General features: G+C 39.8%; 1 protein-coding gene across 3 annotated transcripts in view; it reads right to left on the bottom strand.

Annotated features, from left to right (window-relative positions):
- rhbdl3 (rhomboid, veinlet-like 3 (Drosophila)) overlaps positions 1 to 12,820 on the bottom strand; it is a 112,622-nt gene that overhangs the window by 38,439 nt on the left and 61,363 nt on the right. For 2 of the 3 annotated variants that reach the window (XM_062026967.1, XM_062026968.1), the window contains exon 4: positions 179 to 337. In XM_062026967.1, coding sequence (XP_061882951.1) covers positions 179 to 337 — 159 coding nt within the window. Of the gene's footprint in view, positions 1 to 178; positions 338 to 4,877; positions 4,989 to 12,820 lie in introns of those variants that run through there. The other variant, XM_062026969.1, reaches the window with a different exon arrangement.

Here is a 12,820-nt window from a genome sequence, read left to right as displayed (position 1 = left end):
GACTCAATACTATTTCTAGTGCTGTTGGCTCGCAGCAAAATGTTTCAATGTTTGAACCATCAGTAATTTGGGCTTTTTTGTGTGGAGCTTGCATGACGTGGGTCCTCCCACAGTCCAAAACATACATGTTAGGATAAGTAGCCATAGGTGTGTCTTCCCTATTTCTTAAGTGTCTCACCAGGTTGACAAAGTCCTGGTAACAGATCTTCCCATCCGAGTTACCATCGGCGAGGGCCAAGAGGACTTCAAGTTTGTGGGGGTCGAGCTCGGAGCCATGGGTTGCCAATAGGTCTCTGAAGCGCTCGGTACTGATGAAGCCCGAATTCTCTGGGTCATACTGTAAACACACAAATAAAAAATTTTTGGATTAGCACAAGCCTGGGCAATTATTTTGACTCAGGGGCGACATTGAGAGAAAAAAATGTGTCTGGGGGCCGGTGATATATATATATATATTTATATATATATATATATATATATATATATATATATATATATATATATATATATATATATATATATATATATATATATATATATATAAATAAATAAATAAATAAATAAATAAATATATATATATATATATATATATATATATATATATATATATATATATATATATATATATATATATATATATATATATATATATATAAATAAATAAATATATATGTAAAACTGCTGCGCAGTATGTGTGCCTGGGTCCCTTTTTTCAGGAACACTCATGCAAAAACTCACAATAATGTTTGATTGAATCCTAAAAACTTTATGACTTTTTTATTTTTACTGAGTGAGACACCCAGAATATACATTAATGGATGGATGGATGGTATACCGGTATTAGTATAGTACTGCGATATTAATGAATCATATTCGGTACGATACCGCCTCTGAAAAGTAACGGTCCGCCACCCTCCCACGCTACCGTCGTCGTCACGTTATGTCATTGCTGGTTTACGAGCAGACGAGCACAATTACGGAGTACTTACAAGCAGACACAGTGTGTAGACGCAAACTAAAGATAAAGCTGAAGTTATAACGCTGAAACGCCCTCAGGACGAGGTGCTTTAAAGGCCTACTGAAACCCAGTACTACCGACCACGCAGTCTGATAGTTTATATATCAATGATGAAATCTTAACATTGCAACACATGCCAATACGGCCGGGTTAACTTATAAAGTGCAATTTTAAATTTCACGGGAAATATCCGGCCGAAAACGTCTCGGTATGATGACGTTTGCGCGTGACGTCACGGATTGAACGGAAGTATTGGGACACCATTGTGTCCCAATACAAACAGCGTCCGTTTTTCATTGAAAAATTCCTCAGTATTCTGGACATCTGTGTTGGTGAATCTTTTGCAATTTGTTCAATGAACAATGGAGACAGCAAAGAAGAAAGCTGTAGGTGGGATCGGTGTATTAGCGGCTGGCTACAGCAACACAACCAGGAGGACTTTGAGTCGGATAGCAGACGCGATCATTATATATCAATGATGAAATCTTAACATTGCAACACATGCCAATACGGCCGGGTTAACTTATAAAGTGACATTTAAAATTTCCCGGGAAATATCCGGCTGAAACGTTGCGGTATGATGACGTATGCGCGTGACGAAGTCAGTTTAACGGAAGTTATGGTACCCCGTAGAATCCTATACAAAAAGCTCTGTTTTCATTTCATAATCCCACAGTATTCTGGACATCTTTTGCAATTTGTTTAATGAACAATGAAGGCTGCAAAGAAGACAGTTGTAGGTGGGATCGGTGTATTAGCAGCGGACTACAGCAACACAACCAGGAGGACTTTGTTGGAGAGCAGACGCGCTAGCCGCCGACCTCACCTTGACTTCCTACGTCTCTGGGCCGCCAAACGCATCGGGTGAAGTCCTTCGTCCTTCTGCCGATCGCTGGAACGCAGGTGAGCACGGGTGTTGATGAGCAGATGAGGGCTGGCTGGCGTAGGTGGAGAGCTAATGTTTTTAGCATAGCTCTGTGCGGTCCGGTTGCTAAGTTAGCTTCAATGGCGTCGTTAGCACAGCATTGTTAACCTTCGCCAGCCTGGAAAGCATTAACCGTGTATTTACATGTCCCTGGTTTAATAGTATTGTTGATTTTCTATCTATCCTTCCAGTCAGGGGTTTATTTTTTTTGTTTCTATATGCAGTTAAAGCACGATGCTATCACGTTAGCTCGTAGCTAAAGCATTTCGCCGATGTATTGTCGTGGAGATAAAAGGCACTGAATGTCCATTTAGCGTTCTCGACTCTCATTTTCAAGAGGATATAGTATCCGAGGTGCTTTAAAATACAAATCCGTGATCCACAATAGAAAAAGGAGAGTGTGGAATCCAATGAGCCAGCTTATACCTAAGTTACGGTCAGAGCGAAAAAAGATACGTCCATCACTGCCTCTCAAGTCCTTCACTGTAACGTTCCTCATCTACGAATCTTTCATCCTCGCTCAAATTAATGGGGTAATCGTCACTTTCTCGGTCCGAATCTCTCTCGCTCCATTGTAAACAATGGGGAATTGTGAGGAATACTAGCTCCTGTGACGTCACGCTACTTCCGGTACAGGCAAGGCTTTTTTTTATCGGCGAGCAAAAGTTGCGAACTTTATCGTCGATTTTCTCTACTAAATCCTTTCAGCAAAAATATGGCAATATCGCGAAATGATCAAGTATGACACATAGAATGGATCTGCTATTCCCGTTTAAATAAAAAAAAAATCATTTCAGTAGGCCTTTAAGACATGGCTAGCTAGCTAGCGGCTAGCGTCCTGCCCCAGTCGGCAGTGTTTTAGCTACTTCTAAATCACTAATCCTCGCCTCCATGGCGACAAATAAAGTATGTTTCTTACAAGTAGAGGAATAGCTAAACATGTTTCACTACACACCGTAGCTCACCGGCGTCAAAATGTAAACAAACACCATTGGTGGATCTACACCTAACATCCACTGTAATGATACCAAGTACAGTAGCGTATCTAGTCGATACTACTATGATTACGTCGATATTTTTTGGCATCACAACATCTTCTTTTGTTTTTTTTAAATGTATATTATGTTTATAAACTCAGGGAATATGTCCCTGGACACATGAGGACTTTGAATATGACCAATGTATGATCCTGTAACGACTTGGTATCGGATTGATAACCAAATTTGTGGTATCATCCAAAACTAATGCAAAGCATCCAAACAACAGAAGAATAAATTAGTATTACATTTTAACAGAAGTGTAGATAGAACATGTTCGGTAGGTTGGAGTTCAAATCCCAGCCGAGTCATACCAAAGACTATAAAAAATGGGACCCATAACCTCCCTGCTTGGCACTCAGCAACAAAGGGTTGGAGTTGGGGGTTAAATCACCAAAATGATTCCCGGGCGCGGCGCCGCTGCTGCCCACTGCTCCCCAAGGGGATGGGACAAATGCAGAGGACAAATTTCACCACATCTAGTGTGTGTGTGACAATCATTGGTACTTTAATCTTAATCTTAATTAAAAGAGAAAGTAAGCAGATATTAACAGTAAATGAACAAGTAGATTAATAATACATTTTCTACCACTTGTCCTTAATAATTTTGACAAAATAATAGAATGGAAAATGACACAATATGTTACTGCATGTGTCAGCAGACTAAATTAGGAGCCTTTGTTTGCTTACTTACTACTAAAAGACAAGTTGTCTTGTATGTTCACTATTTTATTTAAGGACAAACTTGCAATAAGAAACATGTTTAATGTACACTAAGATATTTTGTTAAAATAAAGCCAATAATGCAATTTTTTGTGGTCCCCTTTTTTTTTTTAGAAAAGTATCGAAATAATTTTGGTACAGGTACCAAAATATTGGTATCGGGACAACACTACAACATTATCAACAACAGAAAGGAAATACCTCAACCAACCATCAGCTAGTGAGTGATGATGTGTTATTCAGTCCCAGGGCACTATTATTTTTTGTCCTTTTGACACATACACAGAAATAAATAAGATGTCATTCTACCATTGCTGAAAAAATATATATCTTATGGCCAGAGCCAAGACCCCTCTCATGTTATGTTAGCCTTAGCACCATTACCTTTGTAGTGATTTATGTAGTGGTGTTAGACATTAAGTAATGCAGATGTACCTACTGTAAGAGAGAATGAGTCAGCAGGGCAACAGACAGCAAAATACAATTTGGCTAGCAGCCATGTTGTATTCCCTGTGGAGTAACTGAAATAATGAACTTCCACATAGCACCTGACATGCTGCCAATATTGTTTTGTAGGTGGTGTACACACCTCCACAGACGCTCACACAAAAACACACACAGACATACCGGTAGTTCTATTGCCGTAGAAATTAAAGAGGGATGCCACAGCATGAGAAAAAACTAAGAAAACATATTTTGACAACTATTAAGCTATTTTAAAAATGCCTTTTGGATTGATTTACGCTCCTGCAACTGTGTGGGGTGAGCAAAAAAATCAGAGGGCAATGATATGCATGCAGTGTCAAGACAGTAATATGAAAAGCATCACATTGACCTACTTTGTGTCAGACATAATTTAGAAAAAAACCTTAATGAAACATATTGACAGAATATGTGTTTATCCTGGGTGGGAGACGTACAAACAAAAATTAAGTGCACTTGTACTAGACGTGAGCTGTGCAGGAATAAGTCAAAACATTTACCATCTGCTGCGGTGGATGAGGAATGTATGCTATCCCCAATGAGAAGTGCAGGCAATCATTAATTTAACCTGCACAACATCTCAACATTCACACTTAACATTGTCCCCTTGGAAGTATCCCAGACACAGCATAGCAAATTTTGCCTCACTGCAGAAGTGTAAGCAAAGCTCTACCCCACAAACACAACCAACCTTCTCTTGCAGTAAATCAGCCAGTGTCTGCTGCGGACACTTTCCCATGATGAAGTCAAAACATCTGAGCAGTGTCATGAGCAAGCCATTGTTTTTGTTTGCATGCGTGCGTGTATCCTCATTGTTTATGCCAGACTGTGCAGGGTCATTTCCAACCAGGGCGAAAGGATTACAGCGCAATCAAAGACCCTCAACACACACCTCCCCCATTTCTTCCCCATGCATGCACACATTTTAATAACACTCATATCAGCTCCCTCCCAGCCTTTTTGATGTGCACCTAAGAGAAGCCCCTGTCAGCCTGCATATTGAGTGTTTCTACAATCAAGAGTTGATTAGTACCATAATGTCACTCATCCATTACTTATTTTCTTCCACTACTCTTCTCTCTCACACACACACACACACACACACACACACACACACACATACGCACTCACACACACACGCACACAAATCCTCGGTTGCAGTTTGTGACATGATGGCTGATTAAGTCCTGTCAAAAGTCAACAGGCTTCTGGGGTGGAGCTGCTGCATACACCATGACATCAATTTCATGCAAGGTTTAACAGATTTTGCCACTCTAATGTGTGATCATTTTCCACTCGGCACTCTCCTCACAATACTTGACATGTCTGATTAAAGTTGAGGTGCAAAATGCATTGGAATTATTTTATTTGTAAGGTAATGGTAGGTCAAACACTATGGCCCGTACAGTAATGCAGGTAGGCTATGTATCAAGAAAGATACAGTAGTCACTCCGAAGTGTTTTTGGTAGGGATGTCCGATAATGGCTTTTTGCCGATATCTGATATTCCGATATTGTCCAACTCTTTAATTACCGATACCGATATCAACCGATACCGATATATACAGTCGTGGAATTAACACATTATTATGCCTAATTTGGACAACCAGGTTTGGTGAAGATAAGGTCCTTTTTTAAAAAAATTAATAAAATAAAATAAGATAAATAAATTAAAAACATTTTCTTGAATAAAAAAGAAAGTAAAACAATATAAAAACAGTTACATAGAAACTAGTAATTAATGAAAATGAGTAAAATTAACTGTTAAAGGTTAGTACTATTAGTGGACCAGCACCACGCACAATCATGTGTGCTTACGGACTGTATCCCTTGCAGACTTTATTGATATATATTGATATATAATGTAGGAACCAGAATATCAATAACAAAAAGAAACAACCCTTTTGTGTGAATGAGTGTAAATGGGGGAGTGAGGTTTTTTGGGTTGGTGCACTAATTGTAAGTGTATCTTGTGTTTTTTATGTTGATTTAATTAAAAAAAACAAAAAAAACAAACAAACAAAAAACGATACCGATAATTTCAAAAAAACGATACCGATATTTTCCGATATTACATTTTAAAGCATTTATCGGCCGATAATATCGGCAGGCCGATATTATCAGCCTGCCGATATTATCGGACATCTCTAGTTTTTGGTATTTTTTAATTGATCATATTTGTCAGACAACATAGGCCATTTTCCACCAAAGTTTCAGGGACTCTTCCGGAACCCTTAGTTCCTGCAACTATAAGTAGACCTATAGAACTGGGTGGTTTGCATTTAGGGTAGTTTTTACAAAGCAGGCTATTGACGTAGTACAGTAATTTTTACATTGTTGCCATGTAAATAAACAGGCAGTATTAGGTCATATTTATTTTACTTGAGAATAAGTAAATCATGTCTACGGTTCTCAACCTTTTTTTCAGTAAAGTACTTTTTTATATTTGATAGACACTTTTGGAAATAAATACATTCTGTATACAAAGAAATACAGTAATTCACTTAATTACGAATAAAGCTTTGTGCACAAAAAATATATACATTTGAGCGGCTTCTTTTGGGCTTATAATAAATGTGTTACTATTTTATTTTTTTGTCCTTTTCAGCTTCTCAGGCAAATCATATTGTTGATGTAGATGCCCATATCTACATTAAATTCTCTTTTGCAAATTTACTTTACAAAAGAGAAGTGTGGGATACTTCTCTTGTTGCCCTATTTGTATTTGACTTCAATAAAAGGATTTATATTATTATTTGGTGCAGCCGGGCCGGAGAAGGAGGGGATAAAAAGAGAAAAAAAAAGGAAAACAGAGGGGGAAATTGTGGGGACAAAAGGGGGATAAGACAGAGAGAAAAAAACAACAACAGCAAACACAACAATAACAACAATAGAACAACATCAGCAAATACGATATGTACAAATATGATATTAAAAGTGATAGCAAAGAAGCAGTTAGTTAAATAAATAATAATACAGAAATGACTATGAACATTATTACACTACAAATGGAGCAATACAAATAGCAATAGAAATAGCACTATTGATAATGAATAACAACAATAATTTACCTCTATTATCAACAATACAATTATTCAAATGCAATAATACATACATGTAATGATAACTTGAAATACAAAAGAAAGCAGATAAATGGAGGGGAAGAAAGAAAAGCCAGCCATATTAACCTTGTAAATTGTTATAGCAACAATAGGTTAAGCTTTGTCAGTGTGCCATGTGTTACCCAGTTTACCCTAGGGTAACAACATTAATATATGTTTGATGAAACATGATTTTATGAATGAGTGTATGTACAGTATGTGTATATGTATGTTTATAGGTTCAAAGTTCAAGGTTTTTTTCGTCACATGCAGAGTACACCACAGTGAAATGCTTTTTTCCATGCTCTTCAGATATTGCGTACAGTGGGATCCAAACACTAGTTGCTGAATCTAATACACTAAATACCAAAAATACAAACATTTGAATAGCTCTGATGTACATTAATTACAAGACAATAAGTTGCACAATAAGTCCCAGTAGTTATGGTAGAAGTATCAGTACAAGTAAAGGTACAGTAGTCACATACAGTACCAGTGCAATATCAAATAGTATAACAGTATATACAGTATACACAGTATAGGAAGTAATAAATATTAAGATGTCTACAGTTCTTTTGGCAGTTGAGTAGTGACAGTAGTATGAACAGAGGTAATGGAACAGTATGACTTCTTTATACTCTTGTTTTTACATTATTTACAGTCATTGAATGAAGAGTACAGTGGTAAGTAAAGTGATTCTTGTGCGTGCAGTTTTGTGCAATTGTGATAAGTGTTAATCAGCGGTGCAGTTGAGAAGTCTGATAGCTTGGGGATAGAAGCTCCTCCTGAGTCTCTCTGTGTTGGCCATGAGACTCTGGTAGCGCTTGCCTGACTGCATTAGTGAGAAGAGGCATATACAGTGAATGTATATGTACAGTATGTGTATATGTATGTTTGTACAGTGAATGTATATGTACAGTATGTGTATATGTATGTTTGTACAGTGAATGTGTGTGTGGATGTCTGAACTTTGAGTGTGTAGGTATGTACTGTATTTGTGTATGTATGTGGGAGCATAGGTACCTATGTATGTATGAATAACTGTGTGTATGTGAATATATATGTGTATTTGTATGTACAATATATTTGACTCCCAGTATGTGCGGGAGCCGGAGTACGGCCCCAGCCACCCAGAGTGCCCAACCCACAAACAGCAGGTGTGGCGCCCAGGGAACAAGGGACCACCGGCCCCACGCAGCCAGGCCGGCCAGCGACAGGAGCCCCAGAACCCGGCCTACCGTGCCGCCCGGAAGAGCCAGCAGTAGTCTGCATATAGACGCGCCCGGCAGAGGACAAGGCACGGGAGAAGCAGAGGACAGCTAGCCGCCAAGCCAGCGAGAGACCACCCCCCACACGGGCAGAAAGGCGGGACGCACCGTCTGAGGGGCCTAGAGACTCCCCGCAACCGGACGGGAAGACGGCCCATTAGCAAGCGTAATAAATGTTTTCTTAAATATAAATGCAAGATCGGTAGGTTGGAGTTCAAATCCCAGCCGAGTCATACCAAAGACTATAAAAATGGGACCCATAACCTCCCTGCTTGGCACTCAGCAACAAAGGGTTGGAGTTGGGGGTTAAATCACCAAAATGATTCCCGGGCGCGGCGCCGCTGCTGCCCACTGCTCCCCAAGGGGATGGGACAAATGCAGAGGACAAATTTCACCACATCTAGTGTGTGTGTGACAATCATTGGTACTTTAATCTTAATCTTTAAAAAATCGTTCATATGTTTGTACATTAAGTAGACACACTTATAAAATAAGCAAACGTTATTTATTTTTGGTCTAAATTAAACATTGAAGGGGTCCTTAGGATTTTTTTTTCTACATATAAAACACTTCCTTGTGGTCTACATAACATGTAATGGTGTTTCTTTGGTTAAAATGTTGCATAGATTATGTTTTACCGCTTTTTGACCATCTCTTCAGGATGTGCCTTTTTGTGGGCGGGTCCTATTTACGCGCCTGCACTTCAACTGCATCTTCTCCATGCCCACTTTGTTGTAGTTTTTAGCGCTTCCATATGGAGTCTACCAACAGATATAAGTTACAACTAAACGCTACTTTGTATTAGAAATGGTAACAGTGGAGCCAGTCTGCACCACAACAAGAGAATAGCAAAAAAAGCATATTGACAACAGCACAGACTACAATGGCGGATACACGCAAGGCACTCTGGGTACATTTGTACCAGATATGGATAATCCACTGACATCACACACGGCAACAACGTCACAAAAGGAGCACATTCCAAACAGTTTGTTTGGGGGAAGTAGGAAGAAAGGGATGAGCTACCAGCAGAAGCTCTCAAAGCAGATATCGAAACATCCTCCAGCATGCTTTTCCATCTCATGCAAGCTATCTGGGAGGAAGAAAAAGTCCCATCAGACTGGAGAGATGGCAACATCATAAAGATTCCCAAGAAAGGAGACCTCAGGGAGTGTAAAAACTACAGGGGTATTATGCTCCTCTCAACGCCAGCGAAGGTGCTTAACCACATACTACTAGAAAGGATGCGGAAATTGGTCGATGCACAACTGAGGGATAACCAGGCTGGTTTCAGAAATGGAAGATCTTGTGCTGACCAAATTGCCTCCCTCAGGATTATAATAGAACAATCCATGGAATGGAACTCACCAGTATATATTAATTTCATAGACTTTGAAAAGGCGTTTGACAGTGTCGACCGTGAGACACTGTGGAAGCTGATGGCACACTATGGCATCCCACCGAAGTTCATCAACATCATCAAGAGCACCTACCAAGGGATGCGATGTCGTGTCCTACATGACGGATGCCCATCGGAGGCCTTCGAGGTCCTGACTGGGGTGCGGCAAGGATGTCTGCTCTCGCCTTTCCTTTTCCTCCTCTGTATTGACTGGACCATGAACCAAACAACCAAAAACAGCAAAACCGGCATACAGTGGAGCCTTACCGAACAACTAGAGGACCTAGACTTTGCAGACGATCTAGCTCTCCTGGCTCACACTCACCAACAGATGCAGGACAAATCACAAAAACTACAAAGAACTGCTGCATTTCTTGGGCTTAAGATCAATTCACAAAAAACAAAGGTCATGCGTATCAATAACAAGAACAATACACCAATAACAATGGACCATAATCAATTAGAGGAGGTAGTCAGTTTTACATACTTGGGGAGCATAATCAGTGTAGATCAGGGGTGGGCAATTCATTTTTACCGGGGGCCGCATGAGCAACCCGAGCACTGCTGGAGGGCCACATCGACAATATTTCAATAAAATTTTGCTCAATATTATTTTTGATATATACCGTAAGATAAATAATAATAATAATAATAATAATAATAATAATAATAATAATAATAATAATAATAATAATAATAATAATAAATAATAATAGTAATACTTCAACATAGTGTATGTAACAGCATTCCATGACTAATATAAATAAATTAACATTAATAATAAATGACAGTAAAATAAGCACACGTATGACTGAGGAGTCATAGTGTAACTTTGTGTGGTGTTTGAGTTGTCCGACTTTTTGTGTGGCCATAAACGCACCAGTGGTTTAGTGCTATGCGTGTTGGTGACAGATGACAAGTTGGTTTTGGCCTGGTTTGTACGGCAGAAAATTATTCGTTTTTCGAGATAGAATTGTTTTACTCATGTTTTTGGTGTGGTTATGTCCGAATATAAACAGTTTTGCTCAATAAAGTGATCGATATAATTCCTGTCCTCGAAGCATCTCGATAGACGTTACAATAATTGAATGGCGTTCAATTGAACGGTGTTGACGAACACCGTTAGGGCCGCTTGTTGTCACTGTCACTCAGAGTTGCATTGCAAAATTACATAGAATAAATATGTTTATTTTGTTTAGAATTCAGATGGGATTTGATTTGGTGCGCGGCATATTTGCTGCGCGCAGCGGACGCTTGAGCAGTGCGCTATTGCGCAGGCACGCACCTTAGAGGGAACGTTGCTTTGCAGTCCATGTCTTGTTGGAAACACGCCATTCGTCATCAACTTTTCTCTTTTTAGCGTCTCGGGTGTAAACCGTGCATCACTTGTCGCTGCATGTGCACCTTCACTCGCAGGTTACACACGGACACACGCCCATAAATAATAATTTTCAAAATAAAAGCAGCACAGTTGTATTGCGCGCACGACATAAATGTTTTTTCAACTTTATTTTGTAATTTGTGATTGCAGCTGTTCACATTCACTCACAATCACGCACACGCATACATCAACACGGAAGTAATACAAACAACGATTTTCAAAACAAAAGCAGCACCGTTGTATTGCACACTCGACATAGATACTTTTTTAAATTTATTTTGTAATTTATAATTGGCCTCACGCGGGCCGGACAGGGACGCACAAAGGGCCGGATGCAGAATGCCCAGGTCTGAACTACAGTTAGTGCGCTGGCTATCTTAAATACTAACTGAATACAAGACAAATTAGTGTTATATGCACACTCAAAAATGACCCCACGAGTTGTTATTTTTCAAAATCTTTAAAATGAAAAGTTGTGATATATTCATATTCTAGCTATTGCTCATAAAACATGTTTGTGACATGAGGCCATTTGCATTTTTATTTATTGTTCCATTAATTTTAAGAAATTGCAGTTTTTGTGTTACTAACCCACTTTTCCACAAGTGGGGACAAAAATTATCCCCAGCAGTTCCTATGGGTTATTCTGTTAATTTTTAATTCTTAGCAACTCTGACTGTCCGACTTACACATCTAATGTCATCGCTCACATCTGAGAGAAACGTGACTAGTTTTGTATGGTGGCCATGTTAGCAGAAGAGTCAGGTGATTAGTTTTGTTTGGTGGCTATGTTGGCAGGAGAGTCACATAGCTAGTTGTGTTTGGTGGCCATGTTGGCAGGAGAGTCAGGTGATTAGTTTTGTTTGGTGGCTATGTTGGCAGGGGAGTCACGTGACCATACTTGCCAACCTTGAGACCTCCGAATTCGGGATATTGAGGGGGGGTGGGGGGGTTGGGTTTGAGGTGGGCGGGGTTGGAGGGGGGGGGGTTTGGTGGTAGCGGGGGTGTATATTGTAGCGTCCCGGAAGAGTTAGTGCTGCAAGGGATTCTGGGTATTTGTTCTGTTGTGTTTATGTTGTGTTACGGTGCGGATGTTCTCCCGAAATGTGTTTGTCATTCTTGTTTGGTGTGGGTTCACAGTGTGGGGCATATTTATAACAGTGTTAAAGTTGTTTATACGACCACCGTCAGTGTGACCTGTATGGCTGTGGATCAAGTATGCATTGCATTCACATGTGTGTGTGCCGGCATGCTGTTACTATGGAGGAAAAGCGACCGTGACGCCAGTTTGCAGAGGACGTTAAAGGCAGTGCCTTTAAGGCACGCCCCCAATATTGTTCTCCGGGTGGAAATCGGGAGAAATTCAGGAGAATGGTTGCCCCGGGAGATTTTCGGGACGGGCTCTAAAATTCGGGAGTAACCCGGGAAAATCGGGAGGGTCAGCAAGTATGCATGTGACTGGTTGTGTTTGCTGGCCATGTTGGCA

Source organism: Entelurus aequoreus, linkage group LG18 (genome assembly GCF_033978785.1).
Source record: "Entelurus aequoreus isolate RoL-2023_Sb linkage group LG18, RoL_Eaeq_v1.1, whole genome shotgun sequence".
Lineage (NCBI taxonomy): Eukaryota > Metazoa > Chordata > Actinopteri > Syngnathiformes > Syngnathidae > Entelurus > Entelurus aequoreus.
Note: the sequence above shows the minus strand (reverse complement) of the source record. Positions and strands in the feature narration are given on the sequence as shown.